The 17,878-nt window shown below is 53.9% G+C and overlaps 1 protein-coding gene across 11 annotated transcripts in view; it reads right to left on the bottom strand.

Annotated features, from left to right (window-relative positions):
* The window catches only part of RAPGEF1 (Rap guanine nucleotide exchange factor 1), a gene marked incomplete at its 5' end in the record, with an annotated part of 157,688 nt that overhangs the window by 32,319 nt on the left and 107,491 nt on the right, over positions 1–17,878 (bottom strand). For 10 of the 11 annotated variants that reach the window (XM_082617306.1, XM_082617298.1, XM_082617302.1 and 7 more), the window contains 6 exons: positions 6,707–6,909; positions 12,236–12,736; positions 13,851–14,034; positions 14,420–14,543; positions 14,983–15,135; positions 15,844–15,932. In XM_082617306.1, the coding sequence (XP_082473432.1) occupies positions 6,707–6,909; positions 12,236–12,736; positions 13,851–14,034; positions 14,420–14,543; positions 14,983–15,135; positions 15,844–15,932 (1,254 nt within the window). Of the gene's footprint in view, positions 1–4,203; positions 4,363–6,706; positions 6,910–12,235; positions 12,737–13,850; positions 14,035–14,419; positions 14,544–14,982; positions 15,136–15,843; positions 15,933–17,878 lie in introns of all 11 variants that reach the window. The other variant, XM_082617300.1, reaches the window with a different exon arrangement.

Genomic DNA, 17,878 nt, shown 5'->3' with positions numbered 1-17,878 from the left:
AGAGTCTAGCGAGGAGACACTGGCACCTGCCCACTACACTCTGTGGTGAGGCCCCCAAGAATGGGGTAGAGCCTGAGAGTCCACGGCTTCCGGGCACTTGAGTGGCCCCCGGGTTGCCTGGGCCGCAGCAAGCTGCAGAGGGGCCCGCAGAGACTCTCTGGCGGGCGGCAGCACGGTCCTGGCTTGCCCGATGCTGATGGCGCCGGGGCTGCTCTCCAGGAAAGCCCAGAGAGTTGGGCAGGCTGACGGAACAACGCCCCCCAGGAGAGGTCAGCTCGGGGACACACCTGCCCATCCCTGGGCCCCAGTGCTGCCATGGACACGCCCTCTTCTCTCAGAGTGAGTTCTCTCTAAGCAGGGCAGGAAGCCATAAGGAGAAGGCGGCATCAGGAAGAAACAAGAGGCAGGCACGGGAGGCAGGAACACATTTTTCCCAGCAGGAGGGCACACGCCGTGCTGAGCAGCCGGCCCCCTCGTGACTCCGGCCCACAGTCCCTTTCTCACCCGGCTCCGTGGTCTCTTCTTTCCCGCCTCCTCCCCCTTCCCCGTCTGGCCTCCAGACCTGTCAGAGTGCCCCGGTCTCCGGGATGCCTGTGACGGGAGGTCGAGGAGGGGGCCGGACAGAGAGCGTCTCCCCCGGGTGGGCCCTGAAGGGCACGCGTGCTGCGGCACGAGAGCCTGCGCCCAGCCCTCAGAGTCACTGCCAGCAGCTCCACACATCTCCCCCTTTAAACTGAAGTCCTCAACATGACACACCCTTGACCTTGTTACCCGAAAGATTTTTAAAAACAGATGACAGTTATTATGGGTATTTCTGAAGTTCTTCTTAAAACCTGGGTCTTCTAGTAGTTTTACTTCTCCAGAATCATTTCGGAAGCCAAGATGGTAAAGAAAGTATTTCAACAGATTCCTAGCATCCAGATAGATCTCTTGGTGATAGTAAATATCAGTTGGCAAAGAAAGGATGTACCAGAAAATAGTTCAGGAGACGGCGGAAAGTGATTTTTCTAACGTTGCCGTTGCAATACCTGGAGGGCACTGGCAACCCCAACGGTTACTGACAGACTCTCAGTGACACCTTGGTCAAGGGTAAGGTGAATATGGACCCAACCCAAAACTTTCAAGATTGGCACCACTAGGGTTCAGAATGACAGAAAACGCAAGCCAGAGGAGGGAGATGGTGAGGAAACGGCACGTGGGACTTCAGGGTGGGGGGGAAGGGCTGGTGCTGGAGGGACGAGAAGCGGGTGGAGGTGGAAGGCGGGCAGCCAGCACGGGCTGGGCCGCAGTGAGAACAGGGCAGGCAGCCCAGGGGGTACAAGTGATGGAGGAGAATCCAGGGACAGGAGCAGACGCCAGCACCACGTCTGAGAGCTGTTTCTAGGAGGGCCCGTCACTCAAACCCTTACCAGTGTCACCAAGGGGCAGGCCCATTGCAAGGCCCGGCAGAATCAGAACAGGAACGAGGGCGTCGGCCTCCCAGCCCGGGGGAGGCTGCACCTAGCTCTCCACGTCATTCTGGCCTCACGGTCACTCATCGTTTCCCTGAACACCTCCTCCTATCAAACTGGTCTTAATACCCTGGACACCACACGTCAGTCCGGCTGCGCGTCTCCTAGGACCCCAGCGCGTGGCGGGAAGGACAGGGAGTCTGTGGACGGGGGGCTAAGCAGACCCAGCCGGAGACCGCGAAGAGGAGGGTGGGCGCCAGGCAGGAACGGGAGCAGGAACGCGTCTGGCGGACAAGTGGGGAAAGAGCTCAAGACCGGCCTGAGCCCCGGAGGGCCGCACCCACAAGGGAGCAGCTCGGGGAGCAGCTGGTCTGGGCTCAGGGGCAGGACAAGTGGAAGGGCTGGCTGCTGTCACTACCCTGCAGCCCACTCACCCAGGACCTCAGTCCTGCGTGCTTATACTTGAGACAACCTTCCAGAATGTATGCCAGGCCTTCCCGGCCTCATCTTCAGGCAGGGCCCTTGGCGTGGAACAACTGTGACTAGACTTCCTGACCTTTACCTCCCTGAAATCCTAACTGTCCTTCACACCACAGCTCGAGCGCCCCTTCCCCACGAAGCGCTGCCTGGCCCTGTCCTGGCTCCACAGACCATCTGTGGCTCTCAGGCTGTTCCTCACACCCTGCCCAGGCCCGAGTCTCTTTTATGCTCAACTTATCCTGCTCAACTGCAAGGGCTTCTCAAGGATGATGGGGCCCTCCTACTCGCTCTGGATCCTTCTTGCTGCCTGACCCGCACTAGGAGAGGCTCCGTGCTTACTGAATTAAACTTATCCTGGGATCCTGGGAAGGGTGAACGAGAATGCTGTTTCAGCACCTACTTCATTTTAAATCGATCAATGCAGGTTTACTGCTCTACAATTCCCTTGGCAAGGTTTTCAATCTTCCTGTTACATGGCAGAAGTAACAGGTCACTGGACCAAGAACTGTGCGAGTTGTCTTCAGATTTGGCACCTGCTGTATTCCTACGAGGCAGCCCTTGGGGATTCCATGCTGGACTGATGACACAGGCCCAGGGACATTCGGGAATAGAGGGCTGCTCTGAGAACATGTCAAAGCCCTCTGTCTGGGGCTCATCTTAGAACGTAGCAGAGAATATACGAAGAATACGCTGGTATTACACTAAATCATTTCTCCGGGGTTTCAGCATTTCAAATGTCAAGTGTTGCATACATTTAGGCCATTACTAACAGCTCTTGAGGCCTGGAGGGACTTTCCTTTAAGTGAAATAAAGCACCTTTCTTAGCTCACTCCCCTCAGGCTCCTTTGTGGAGCTGCCGCTGAGAACACAACATTTCTGCTGCAAGATGCCGTAAGACTCCCCTACGTGCCAGGGGTGAAAACCATGACGTACTCATACCCAAACTTAATTAAAATGCCCTCAAATTTTCTTTAATTCTGTAGTAAACAGTCCAATGCATTGACAGTCTTCTACCCCAAACTACTCAACAGACACTCTTAGGAAATCTCACACTTACTTTCTGTTCACAGAGGGGGAAAAACTGTCAAGAGCTGGGATTGTCTACAGGCCAAGTTTTGCAAGATTTGTGAAGGGAGCTTGCCAGAGGTGCGTGCTGAGGAAACAGAGGGCGTCTGTGCACCAGGGCAGGGCTGGGGGCAGGGGCGAGTGGTGTTTAGCCTTTCTACAGCATGTATGGTTGGTGCGGGCTCTAAAAAGCTAGGCTCTAGCACTGAAGGGAGGACTGCGTCCCAAGGGCCTCACAACGGGCAGGCCCAGATTAAACCGGGCGCTGGACGGCTCCCAAATACGGAAACCGGACAAGACCACACTGGGAACCCAAGCTTGGAGAGGTCTCCAAAAGTCACCAGGTCAACCTCGTCATTCATACAGGGAAAGGGAAGTGCAAGCAGGTTAAGCCACTTGCCCAAGCTCTCCTGTACAGAATTAAAGCAGAGCCAAGACCAGAATCCAGAACTCTAAGAGAAAGAGCAATAGTAATAAACTTTCTAAGCTTACTATGCGCCTGGAAGTCTCCTATGATTTTACTCAATCCTCCCATTCACGAACTATTATAAGAGGCAAGGAAAAGTACAATCCCAAAGGAGAGAAACTGAGGCCTGGGGAGGATAAACCGACTTTAAGTGGAGCCCAAATGTGCCCCCTTGCCAAGTTCTTTCTCCTGACATCCAGAGTTTCACTGGAACAGATTAATTGCGTCAGCACAGCCACACTACTAAGCTGTGTCCCAGGCAATGACAAACAGTTACTGTGGTTTTAAGCCACAAGGTTTTGGGGTGGTATGTTACGTAGCAAGGGTTAGCAGAAGCTAACTGATACAGCTCTCAAACTCAAACTCCGTCATGCTGGGTATAACCTGCTCTCCGGGGCTTTGCTTCCTACGTGAGGACTATTCCTTTTTAAACACAGAACACTACAGGGCTGACCCAAGGCCCAGTGTGAGAATGGAATAAAAAGGCCAAAACACCCCTGCCAGTTTATGCCTGGGTGACAACGTTCCAAGCGTGGCTGCTAACGATCCCCACCCCACCCGCTCACGCAGTCCTTCGGGCCACAGCCAGCCAACCACGCGTACCCTTTCCCATCTAGCGCAGGGGCCTGCGGAGAGACAGGGCCGGCGAGGAGCAGCAGCACACGTGTCGCGAGGCAGGAGCGACAAGGGAAGGACCGCGCTCACCGGTTTCCCAGTGGCGAGAAGCAGGGAGCGACTCACCGAGGGCACAGGTAAGTTGCCGTGCCGGCTGAGAAAGGAGTTAGAGACGGACACACTGATGCCCTGAGTGGCACTGCCGTCCTCGGGAGTGAAGGCCACTTTAGTTTGCTGGACACAGTAGGAGACAGAGGAGAAGGAAGAAGCAGCATAGGAGGCCTGCTGGGCGGAGGAAGGAGAGAGAAGACAGGGAAGGAGGGAGAAAAGCAGAGAACAGTCAGGCATGTACACATAAAGGCTAAACAGGCGGCTACTCGACTCTGCTGGGACATTCTGGAGAGGGATGGCTTCCCGGCCCAGCTCAGGGGTTAAGAATGCCTGCCAAAGGCGACCTGGGTGAGCGGGCACCCTCTTCATTTCTGGGTCCGCTGGAAGTGGCGGTAAGATGGGAGGAGCCACGCAGACCTGGGTGAGTCCCTGCTCTTCCGCTTATTTCGGGCCCCAGACCCCCCTCTATGGGGTGGCTGTGCTCCGGCAGAGTGCAGAGCAGGAGCCAGGCTGCCTGGGTTTAACCTGAGCCCTGCCATTCGTGACCCACCGGCCCCGGGCATTACTCAAAGCTCTCCGTGCCCCAGGTTGTCATCTGTAGGATGTGGGGAACACGGTGCGGGGCGGTATGCGTGGAAAGCACTTAGAACCAGCCTCCCTCGGCACACGCGGGCCAGCAGGTGTAACCAGCACTCTCACTTCTATCTGGAAAAATGGGGTCACACTTCTTGCGTTTGCACTGGGGAAGGGATGCCAAGCAGCCGGCACAGGGCATGGCACATGTGTGCCCGGGCTTCAGTCAGAGCTGGGCGTGGCTCCCAAATCTTCCACTTCTGGCAGTGGGCTTTGAGTCAGTCTCTCCAGCTCTCTCAGCCTCAGTTTACTTAAAATGGGGGTGCCAGGGGCCGTGGGGAGGATCGTACGACACCATATGAAAGCTCCAGTGCTCACACAGGGCGGTGTTCAACAGGGTGTCGGCCCACCTCCCGGGCCCCCTGGCAGGTCTCTCCCCAGAACTGCCCTCACCGCCGCCCTGCCACAGGGGAGGCCGTCTGACAGCTCTCTCATGCGGGCTGGGACTCGTGTGCGCTCCTTAGGGATCTCTCCCCAGTGCTCTGACGCCTGTGGGCTACACGGTACAGAGAAGATGCCCAAGGCCGGCCGACAGGCACGCATGCACTCCAGCAGGAGGGGATGAGAAAACTTCACGTTTCAACCTAACTGGCCCAGCTGTCCAACCGAACATTTTAGGTCAGAGGTCCCGGGGGCAGGCATTTTTTTTCTGTGGTGACAATTCCTTCTTGAAATCCTAGAATCAATTTTCAATTTCTGTTCATATTCGGGCACGTTCAGGTGTCTGTGGGGTGAGCAGGACAGGTGAAAAGCTGAGATCCTGAACACAACTGCTGAGACACAGCTAGCTGGTGGCAGAACTGCGACCCACGACTCCCAGCCCGAGCCTGGCCTTTCTTCTACTGGTCCAGGCTGTCCCCCAAGAGGCTGGCTGTGGCTCTGCGGGGCCAGCCCCAGAGCCCGCTGAGTGTAGGAAGGCTCGGGGACGCCTGGGGCCAGACATGCTCGAGGCCCAATCACCCAGGGAGTCACCCAGGGGCCTTTGTCGTCCGGTCGGCAGCTGCCTCCCAGAAAAGTCGGGGCAGCACCTCACGTCCTCTCGCAATGGATAAAAGGCGGCCTGGCCAGCCACACTGGGCCCCTCGCTGGTTAAATCACTACCAGACTGACCAGCGTAAGAGCGAGACAGCACATGCAGCTCTGAAAAAGTCGGGTCTCCTTTCCTGGAGAACACGGCTGGATGGGACATTTGCATTCCACACCCTGACCAGAGCCCACTCGGTTAGTAAACTGGTGGCAAAGAGAAAGGGGTTGAAAGGCGCACCCGCCGTGCCCCCCGTCTGGTCCCAGAGCCTCACAGCCTGCCCACGGCTGGACAGCCTGCCTCTGTGCCACCTACACGGAGTCCTTACACAGGAGGGGTTTTTGAAGGAGGAACGGTGTGCCATGCCTGAAACACAAAGCGGCTCTGTGCAAAGCCATCCTGCTTCAATAGAGCTGGTTCTCACTGGGCCATCCCCGGCCAGGGCGGGGTGTTAAATCACTGGGCAAAGTGAGGCCCATTATGTAAATCAAGTCCACAGATGGCCCTACACAGACGGTGCCCTGTGCTCTGATTGAGTCCCTCCTTTCTGGGAGGTCTATATTGGAGCCAAAGAAGAGAGAAAAAGGACCGTCAACAGAGAAAGCAAACATTCTGAGTACAAGCCAGCCCCAGCTGCAGGGGCTGCTCTGGAAAAGAAAGGCGCCACCCCCCAGGGTGGGGAGATGGTGCAGCAGGAGACAGGCCGCAGCGAGGGCACGAGAGCACGGCCCAGAGCCCTGGCCCGGAAGGAGAGGCGCCGAAACCTGCCCCAGGACCACCCCAGTTCCTAGAGACCCGTCAGGACGAGAGACTGGTCGCTGGGGGTGGAACAGCGAGGGGCACCTGGGAGGGGCCACTTACCAGCTGCCGCTGCTTGGGGGGCAGGGCGGGGGGAGGGGCGAGCTCCTGCGGGGCATCCCCGGCGCTGAAAGAGTCGCTGAAGCCGTACACCTCCATGAGGAGCTTGTTCTTCTGCTGGTAGATGTGCTCCTTCTGCGGCGTCCGGTAGAACATGGAGGGCTGCGGCTCCGAGTAGTCCTCGAGCAGCTGCATGTAGGCCAGCACTGCGGACACAGGGGACACTGGGCTGGAGACCGCTGTTCACAGATCCCCACCCTGCCCCCGCACAGCGGCCAGGGTGAGGGCCCAGAGAGCCCACTCTGTACGACACTACCACACGGACACCCGTGTCAAGGCGATGTGAGCCCTGACTCGGCGACCACGGCGTGTCACGGGGGGTCACGGTGGCGGTGGTGACGGTGGTGGAGCCGTGTGTGCGGGGAGGGAGGGCGAAGATCTACGGGAACTCCCTGTACTTTCCACTCGACGTCCCTGGGAACCTAGGACCGCTCTAGGGAAGAGAGTCTGTTTTTAGAAACGCGTAGGGGGCACTCCACTCCTTGCTGAGAAGCCCTCGGGGCTTTCCAGCCTCTCCAGGGCCGTGGCTGTGGCCCGCGCGCGGGGCTCAGGGCACAGCGGGCGCCCCAGTGCACGCCGCCCACTCCTCTGGCTCTCTCAGTTCCCGGACCACGCTCGGGGCTTTCCGCAGCGCTGTTCCGGCTGCTCTTCCCGCAACCCTGCCGCTACGCTGCCAGGCCCGACTCCTTCCCTCCTTTGGGCCTCGGGCTCAGGTTCCCTGCCTTCCATGGAGGCCTCTCACCCCCGGCTCTGCCCCAGCAGCCAGCCCCTCCTCGGTCCCACGTTCCCTTCCTTCAGAGGCCTTCCCACTGCGTGTCATGAGCTAGCTGGGCTCTTCTCATTCGTCTGATTTTTCTGAGCACCTACTATGTGTTAGGCACTGACCCAGGTGCTGGGACTACACAGGGGCAGCAAAGCGAATCCTTCGCCTGCGTGGCGCTCACACCTCCCCAGGGAGACAGAAAACAGGCCGAGGTGTGGTATGCGTGTCCCATGGAGGACAGTGAAATGGGGTGGTGATGGGGGTGCTTCTCTAGAATAAGGGTGAGGATGGGTGGAAGAGTCTTCTCAGCCAGGCAGAGGTCCACAGCCAGGACGAGGGTCCAGTGGGCAGAGCACAGCTGGTGAGGGGAGAGGGACAACTCAGGAGGTTGCATGGGGCTGTGTGAACGGGGCAAGGAAGCAGGCTTGATGCTGAGTTGGCGGGAACCCACAGAAGGGCCCCCACCCCCGCCCCGGGTGCGCCCGGAGCTGCTACGTCTTGGGAAGATGGTTCTGGGCGGCTGTGCTTGCTCAGGTGAAAGGCCGCGGTGGGGGTGGGGGTGGGGTGAGAGTGGTTTGGTTCAGGAAGAATCTCCAAAGCAGGTGCAACAGGACTTACTGCCTCTCACTCAAGAGCTGAAGCTGCAGGAGGGCAGGGACCTTGTCTGTCCTGTCGGCTGCTGTATCACCGGTGCCTAACACACAGTAGGCGTCCACACATATTTACAGGATGAATGAATGAAGAGAACGCATGTCCCCCTGGTATCTGTCCCTGCTCAGTGACTTGCTGAACCAGGCTGCAGCCCCGGGGTAGGCAAGAAATAACAGTCACTAAGCTCAGTTCTCCCCCTCCAAGCCCACAGGTTGTATGGAACATCCTCTGTACAGAGGGACGAACAGTGAGAAAAGAAGTGCTCACATTGAAACATAAGGATCCTCCTCTCTAAAAGCCCCTTAAGAAGCCCCAGCCCGGTGCTTTGTGACCACCTAGAGGGGTGGGATAGGGAGGGCGGGAGGGAGACGAGAGGAGGAGGGGATATGGGGATACATGTATAGCTGATTCACTTTGTTATAAAGCAGAAACTAACACACCACTGTAAAGCAATTATACTCCAATAAAGATGTTAAAAATAAATAAACAAATAAAGCAGCCCTAGCCCTTGCCACCGCGGACATCTGTCACGGAGCCGCGGCCTCACGGCGGAGTTGCCTGCACCTGAGGGGCCCGCACGGTGGGCAGGCTCCCTCACTGGCAGTGTGGCGCCACCGACGGAACCCTCGGCCGCAGACAGCGGCTCCGCGGCAGGTGTGAAGCCCTCAGCCCTCACGTGAGGGCATCAGCGTGTACTTTATTTCTGACTTTTGGTGGTTATCCAAGCCCCATCTTCTGAGCCAGGCCTTTCTGAAGACTCCAGAGGGTTCTGGGAGAACGGACAGTCTGGACCTGACAGAGCCGTCATCTGGCGTCCGTAGCTGTGAAGGCTGGACTGGAGCAGAAGCCCTTTCTCCAGCCCCAATCTACCTGTGTGGACACGATCTCGCATTTACACTCCCTGTCGCAAAGTCGAGGTCAAGGCAGGCCCGAACTGCTCCACCCTTCCACTTCTCTAGGTAGCGGAGGAAGCTCCTGGGTGTTAGGGCACCCTCTATACAGACGCGTGTTTGGAGGGAAAGGCACTGTTGCGCCCCTCAATACCTGCGTCAGAAATAAGTACTAACTTATTTACAGAGTTACCGCGCACGAACTAAGAGGGAGGTGAAGGGATGCGAGCACCTGCTAGGTGAAGCCAAAGTTCAGATACTAAGAAACCATGGCAAGGACAAGTTTGCATGGCTTAACTTTGTATTTTCAAATAACCAGAAAGTTGGGCTTAACTGGAGACCTAAACCAGTCAGAAATGAAAGGACAGAGATACTTGGCTGGGGAAGGCAGCCATGAAGGTAGGGAGATGGTCTTTTTCTTCTCTGTACCTCACTGGCGGTCAAGGTAGACAGGAAATGCCTTTCTCCAAATACGTCTTTCTAGCACCCTTCACTGAAAGAGGGGTTCAGAGTTACCTTCTTTATTTAAAGGAATCAGTAAGAACATCTCAGCTCCAAAAAGCACAGAGTGGAGCTTGGCTGTAAAAGGTGGTTTCCTCCATAAAATCGGTGCTTCTCAAGGAGAAGCGCAGCTTGCAGTCCCCCTGGAACCCCACATCGCCTTTTCTCTAACACTGCACAAGCAACACCACTGGGTTCCAGGGCAAGATGCAAACCATGAAGACGACCCCAAATGCCCACGAGTTTCTCCCTAAGGAGCCTGAACGCAACCGCCTCTGCCTGACCAAAATGGAAAGCTTCAGCAAGGCTGCGATCTTTTCAGGAGCTCCACGAACTCCTTGATGTTGAAGTCCTTGTAGAGAACTGCTAACCAAGCACAGAGAAGCAGCAGCGATGGTCGCCACCTTCTAGAATCAAGGAGGACCAGTCCATTTCAAAGGCAGCCCACCAGCACAAGGGCCCAGAGACTACAGCCACCGGCATCACTGGGAAGGCCCAGTGGGCACCTGGGACTATGGGCAGACAGTGATGAGGAAGCTTGTCTGGCGCAAGGGGCTCACAGGGCCGGGGACCCTCAGAGCAACCCAAAGGACGGGGATGCTCTCTGACACCGAGGCTGCGTGTGCACAAGCTTTGCCCAGCGTTAGCCAAGTATAAAGATGATGATTATCTCCTCCTTTCCTTCAAAGCAACTCTGTGAGGAGTTTTCACGGGGTTGCAGATTGGAACTCTTCAAGGGTCCTCTCGGGAAGTGAAGAGCAGACTTGAGACTAGGACTAAGCCTCAGGGAGCCTCAAGTCAGGGGCCCTTTCACAGGGCACTGAGGAGACCACCAGCTGCGCAGGGGTTACTACTGTAAGCTGGCACAGGGCTCAGGGAAGTGGGGGGAGGCCTTCCTCCTCAGCCTGGGAGGCAGTGAGCTGAGCTAGGAAAACACTGCTCAGAAACCCACATCTGCCACCCACTTCCTTGCTGATCTGATCTTGGGCAGAGGCTCAGTTCCTTTGAGCTCCTGTTTCTTCAGCTATAAAAAGGGGGCTAATGACACCCGGCCAGCCAGGAGGTTGGTAAGGACGAATACGACAGAGTATGTCAGAGTATGTCGAGCTTCAGCCCAGGGTGCCACACCGGAAGCGCTCAGTAGATTTTAAAGGTTTGCAGGCACAAGAGCTACAGACATTTACGGATGACACAGAGCCTAGAAATGGATGCCTAAATTAATAGGAAATATTTTCAGCCACAGGAGACTTGAGGCTATTCAAAAGGCAACAATGGACGCCTCCCCCTTTCCTTTTCTTCTCTGCCTGAAGCCGGCTGCCCACACCTGGTCTAAGAGCTCAGAGCGCGAGGCTCCTAGCTCCCCAGCCAGGCAGCACCACAAATCTGCTGTGGTTTGCACAGATGCAAGCCTGCTCTTGGTCTGGGTCCAGGAGATTCCTAGGAAAGGACAGGAAAGGGTGCGAGCCCTCAAGGGCATGCTGCTCAAGTCAAGGCCAGGAGGGTGGAGGGGAGAGGCCCATAGCTCTTTAGACACCTGTGCGTGTAGACAGAGAGGCGCAGGAGACGTTCCTGGCGTTGCTGTTTGCAGCTCCCTCTACTAGCGGCCTGGTTTCTAGTGAGTGAACTTACATGACAAACAGGAATGACACCATTAGCCCTACAGAGCCAGCTCTCCCTCCAGCTGGGGGACCATACCACCGAGGCCATTCTACAAGTTGCACGACACCCAGTGCAGTAAATGAGGCCAGGTCTCCCCTTCTGAGAACGGGCCGCTCTCAGCAGGGCCAATCAGATGCTCTCACTTGGGAATTTGGAATGGATACTCAACTTCCAGGTCACAGAAGTCATCTGCTGGATGTTTCCACTGAGGCCAGGGAATCCTGGGGCTGTGGGCTGATGTGGCCACACACATATCGAAACACTGACAGCCAGTCTGCCCAAGGGAGATGAGGTAGAGCCGTGCGGGTGACGTGGGGAGAGGGTGGGGCAGAGAGACAGGCAACACAGAGCAGTCGGGGAGCCGGCAGACGAGCAGATCCCTGCAGAACTCGACTTAGGACCTTGGAAACTATTCAAAATACAAAAACCCAAAATTTCAGCTCCACCCCTGGGCCCTAATAACATCATAGATCAGATTATCTGGTCCAAGAAGTGTCCTCAGCAACTCCCACCAGGCAATCTCAGATTCCAAGTGGTTATGTGACATTTCAGTGTCTGCAAACAGAAGACAGAGCGGTACCAGGGTTCCCTCTAAACAGCCCCCTGCACTTCAGGGAGCCTTAGAAAACCCCTGTGGGTGTGATCAGGGCTATTTTAATTCAAAGGTCTGTTCTGCTTTACCCAGATGTAATGCCGTGATAGTTGTTTCTCTTTGTCACCACGTGTTTGGGCCAGAAGGCCAACTGACTGCCATCTACAAGAGGCCAAATACTCTGTGGAGACCAGACCTGAGGTCCTGTCGAGACCAAAAGGAGAGGTCAGCTTATCAGGCTTTAAAAGTGGTCCCCAGTATTGGCAACACAAGGCTCCTGTAAGTGTCCACATACCTGTGGTTCTACCTTTTATGAAATTACGAGGCCACTGGTTTGATTCTGATCTAATGTTTCAATAAAACACCATTTTAGGTTACAAAAGGTGCTTCCCGACAATAGCTCAGCAAAAACTTACTGTGTTTGTTTTTCTTCTCTGGTAGAGGAGGAGGTTTTTCTGGGTCACCCGTTGATTCAGGAACAGTGAAATCACCCACAAATTCGACAGAGGCTGAGGAACCTCCTTGCTGAAAGGGAAGAATAGCAGCAAAGGGCGTGAAGGGGACGGACTGGACCGAGGCCGGGTTCTGCAGGTCCTCCTCGGAGATGTTGTCGTACTGCGAGGGGTGCCGCTCGTAGGACGCCCTGCAGCCAGAGCTGTCCGCCGTCTGAGAGGCCGCGCTCCTGCGCTTCTTCTCGGGAAGAGCAGGCGGCACGTCCATCTGCTGCCCTGGGGCCGAGGGCCCCTCTGGCTGGGGACAGCTGCCCGGAGGCAACTGGAAAGAATGGCCGAGAAATGGAGACCCAGACTCCCCCAAGGACTCTGGCAACGGGCTGAGGTTACAGGCCACTTGCTGAGGTATCTGGTCTGCGTTAGAGAGGTCTTGTTGGAGGAATTCGTAGTCAGGGTCGTAATGATCTGCATTCACAACAGGAGAAACATACTGTGAGCCACCAGCCCCCACAGAAAGAGAAGATCCCACCCCTCCTCCCTGACCCAGTGCCGCTCATCAGAGTGACCAAAACACATCTCCCGTCTCATCCACAAAGACTCTCACTTTACATTATATTCTTCATTTTTCTCCTGCTTATAAAAGTAAAACCAGATGATTGGATTGCTTGCTATCCAATTCTTTGTACTTTCCTGGATTTTTAAAAGTTTCTTACTTAAAAAAAGAAAAATGCATGACCACTGTAGAAAAGGTGGCCAAAAAACCCCATTGAGAAAATCAAAATCACCCACAATCCCATAATCTAACTATAATCTCTGCTTACCATTGGATATATTTCCTTAAAAGTCTTTTTTCCCTTGGATTTTTTTTTTTTAAACTGAGAAAACACTATCTAAGTGGTCTTGGATTTTGTCTGCTGATCACTATATCATAATTGGTTTTTAATACAGCTATGTATTATTCCACCAAATGGATGTATCGTAAGTCTCCTGATGTCCTACCACTGAGTAGTAGATTCTTTCCAGTTTATCAGCACTACTCTTAATAATGCTGAGATTAATGTCTTTGGACAGAAATCTTGCCATAGATCTCTGATTATGTTCTTAAGATAAGCTCTCAGAAGTGAAGTATCTCGTTCGTGGGACATGAACAGTTCACTGCTCTGTCAGCCTCCTGCCGAACTGCAGGCCAGGCTCCCGATCGGGCCCCAGCGCCCGCGGTCAGCATGTGCTGCTCACTCGCCTTCGCCCTCCGTCAACAGTAGTCCGGGGCTCTGAGCACAGATGGCTCTGAATTCTGGCAAAGGGAGTCAAATGACACACTGACAGACTAACTGAAGTAACAGCTACCATTTCAGCATCTCCCATGGGGTTTCACACTGCTACTCCATTTAAACTTTCAACCCCCTTCAGAGACAAACGCTGGTATCCTCATTTTGCAGATGAGGAAACTGAGGCTCGGATTTTGAGTGACTTGGCCAAGGTCAACAGAGCCAATGACTGGCATCACCGTCTGAGCCCAAAAAAGCCACCGAGAGACGATGAGCCAGGAGCAATGGTGACCGAGACGCCAGCAGCTCACCTAGTGTTTCACAGCTTGTGTTCCGGGAGCACTGCCCGCTGTCCCTGTCCAGAGAAGACAGCTGCTCGTCCGACTTGCTGAGCTTGCCTATGCTGCTGCAGGGGGACAGGCGGGGCGACTCGCCGCCATATGAGTGGCTGCCGCCCGACAGTCGTCTCTGTGCGTAACAGTCCACGTCAAAATCCTCCCGGCAAAAACGAAAACAAACCAAGTCACTCCTGGGAAATGGTGGCAGAGGCCAGGGGAGGGAGCCGGTACGTTTACTCGGAGAAGGAAATACCGGCAAGCTCAGCAACCTGCTGGAAAGGCCCGTCTTTGCTGTAGGCTGTAAACACCACTTCTGTGCCTTCCAAGAAAGAGGGCCTCTGCAGGCGCTCAGAGCTCGGTGCGAGGGAGGCCCTGGGGCCGGTCTCAGCCTCCCCACCCCGTGAGGGAACTTCCACCCCAGGGGGGAGAGCTCTTCCTGTGACCAACGCCAGGGACTGAAGACCGCTGGGTTTCTCTCAGCTTCAGGAACCAAATCCCCAAAGCTGAGGCCTTCCTCTGCCTTTCTAGATGGAGCTAATTACCTGCCTATTAATTCCAACAGGCAAACTGGAGCCACTGGTGGCTCGACTCATGGGGGCCACGACGGCCACTCGGGTAGGGGATGGAGCCGACTGTCTCTTCTTCGGTGGCAATGCTGGTGGAGGACTGAAACAGAGCAAGGAACCCTATCAAACCAGACACCCCACAAAATGCTTTAAACAGATACTGGGGTATGGGAGGTGGGTTCTTTCATTATCAGACACTTCACACCCGCTTTTCACACTTTCAACTCCCATCCCATCAGTGCCAAAAAACTAGTATCCAAAGTCCTTGCTTTCCTTTTCGCAACAAATGGTACCAGTTTTTGCTTGGCTCAGGCTAAAAGGCAAGTGGTTGGGAGTTCTCAGGGTGCGGGGCAAGGGAGGGCACTGGGCCAGGCTCGCGTCCTCCGGAGAAGCCCCTCCAGAGGAAGGTCAAACCGCCAAGGGGCCTAAAGAGCAGGTTCTGACCCTAATGGCACCGTCTTCTTTTTGGCTCATCCTACCCATCCATTCGTGAAATTATGACATAAATAGAGGAGTGTGCTAGAAAAACAGAAAATTACCTATTATCAACCACACGAATGCCAGGTAAGGGGGGTTTGGGGGGCGCGACCTCTTCATCCGTGGAATCTGGGAGCCCCTCGGCCGACTGCGACAGGCCGGTCGTCTTGTTTAGAATCTCCATCTCTCGATCTGTCAAGGGGAGCTCAGACTGGCTGGAGAGTTGAAGAGAACTCGGGGTTACAGAAGGCCACAGAGAAGGTCCTGAGAGCGTGAGGACGTGACCAGGGCAGGGAAGTCATGGGGGGACAGGGACGGAGGTGCCCTGGACACAGAGCTGACACTGTGCCCTGGGCTCCAAGGCACAGATGGGGTTTCAAGTCTGGTTCGATCACCCACAAACAGCAGAAGCTTGGCCAAGTCCCCCTGCCTCTGCACCTCAGTTTCCTCATCTGTAAGAGGAATCTCTGGACTAGATGATGTTCTAAAATGCTCCAAGTGTAGGTTTTATGTTTTTACTAGGGGCTTGCGGTAGAAATTACTGCAAGGCCTTGTAACTGTCCACATTACCCTCAGTTTCCTCTCTTGGTAAAGTTAAATGCTCTCAAGTGAAACCCCTAAAACCCAACCCCTCAAAGTTCTTTCTGATTATGGGAGGAAGCTGGTCAAGAAAAGTATAGGTGGGTTGTGACACCACATAGTATCCTTAGAGAAGGTCACGCTAACTATTCACCTGGAGACCACGCAACTCTTCAGAATGGGTGTGTGCTACACACACTTTGAGGTAATGCAGGCTCTTACCTGCCCAGGATTCACTGAGAAGGGAGTGTGGGCCTGATGTGGGCTCCGGACCCGGCTCCCCTTCTTTCTCAAGTGCAGATCAACCGTGACCCCAGATACTGGAGGGTCTGGTCGGCACTCACCCGTCGGGTTTGCAGGCTGGGGAACTGGGTTTCACTGGGCTTGTTGGAGACGGATGCCCCTGCTTCTCGATGGTAAGTCTGACCAGCTCCTACACCCCACACAAGAGAAAAGCAGTGAGACATGAGGAAGCTTCCTCACCGGGAATGTTCCCAACCAGGTGGGTCAGCTGTCTGTCCTCCACTCCCACAGATTCCTCACTCACCGTACGTGTGAGTATGATCTGACTTAGGTAATCTGCCTGACTTCCCAAAACGTCCCCTACCCTCCAAACATACCGGCACAGCACGTTGAAAGTTTCAAGTGCATAAAGGCCCTTCCCTGTGGAGGGGGAAACGACAAGCCCCACGGTCTCAGAACGACCAAGTTCATCACACAGATCAAACTCCTGGCAGAACAACTGCCAGTCGGTTTGTGGAGGAAGAACTACGACCCTCGAGTTCTCTGAAGCCATTATACGATGTGCAGGACGCTGCTTACTGACAACCAAACCTCTGGTCTTGGGGAAGGTGGTTTCCCAGAGTGTGCTGGCCACGGGTGTGGTAGCAGCTGGTATCCTGAAATGACGGGTGGGAACCTTTGTCGACGGACAGAAAGTTTAGGGCGTATCACCCAGCAGAGAAATGACTTTAGAAAGTATTTTTTTAAATAGGAAAAAAAAAAAAAAAAAGAGGTGATTAGGGTCTACTTGGTTTTTTCAACTAGAATGCATCTTCCCCCAGTTTGATGAGTTTTGGTGACTGCATACACCATGTATAAGAATCACTCAAAAATACAGAACGTTCCCACCACCCTCTCTAGTCAATCTGCTCCACCGCAACCACTTTTTCACTTCTGTTTCTTGGACCACTTCTGCTTAGAACTTGAAGTAAGTGGAACCATACAGTATGTATTCTTTGGTGTCCATCTTCTTTTTCTGAACAGCTTTATGCCATAAAATTCAGCCATTTAAAGTGTGCAATACAATGGTTTTTAGTCTGTTCACAGTGTTGTGCAACCATCAACACAATGCATTTCAGGACTCATTATTACGTCCAGAACAAACTCTGGACCTTTCAGGGGTCCCTCCTCATGTCTCCCCAGCCCTCCCGGACCCACAACCACTAATCCACCCTCTATCTCTATTCGTTGATCCCCTTTTGCTCAGTGTAAACACCCACGTCTCTGTGTGCATGAGTAGTGTGTCCCTTGATGTTGCTGAGTTGTATTCCAGTATATGGATAAACCCACAATTTCTTCATTCATTGTCCTGTTGATGCACACCTGGGTAGGACCTACCTGTGTCACATGAGAAGTTCAGGCTTTCAGCATGAACGTCTATTTCTAAAGTTACAGAGGAGGCAGCAATGGAAGAAGGTGGGTAATGCAGCAGTGTGCCCCCAAATCAGACTGCAAAGCCTCTCCCAACTCAAAACACCCCACACAGGAATCCTGACAAGTGTGGTAAGGCAAAGAGTTAATATGATGGATGGAAGTAATGCTTTGGATAGCCTTTCTAAAAGATGACTTGTCAGTATACATAAAAAGCTTTAGATATCTGCATACGTTTTATAATAATTTAGCCCAAGGAAAATGACACGGATGTGTACAAAAATTAAGCCACAAAGAACGGTCACCGCAGCATTCCGTGTAACAGGTAATCAGACTACTCAATATTCCATAATTAAATATTCAATACTAAGTACTGATTACATAAATTAAGATAGACTTAAACAATGGACCATTTATATTACCATTTAAAAAACAAGAATATATGATGGCGTGGAAAGTCAATACAATGTTAAGTGGAAAAACACCCCAGATGGTACACTGGTGTATACATAGTATGTTTTGGAAACAAAATAAAACCAAGAACATACGTATAGGAAAAAATACGGCTATGAAACACCCCTTATTTTCTTGTTTTTGCTTCTCTGCTTTTTCTTACTTTGCTACAACGAACATGTATTACTTCTGAAATACGAATTAAAAGAAAAATAAGGCATACTCCATATAATCAGAATCAGTGTCACCCCACTCTGTAATAGTTTCGATGCC

This window comes from Mesoplodon mirus, assembly GCF_964341445.2.
Source record: "Mesoplodon mirus genome assembly, chromosome: 1".
Lineage (NCBI taxonomy): Eukaryota > Metazoa > Chordata > Mammalia > Artiodactyla > Ziphiidae > Mesoplodon > Mesoplodon mirus.
The sequence above is the reverse complement of the archived record's forward strand: the minus strand, read 5'-3'. Positions and strand labels throughout refer to the sequence as shown.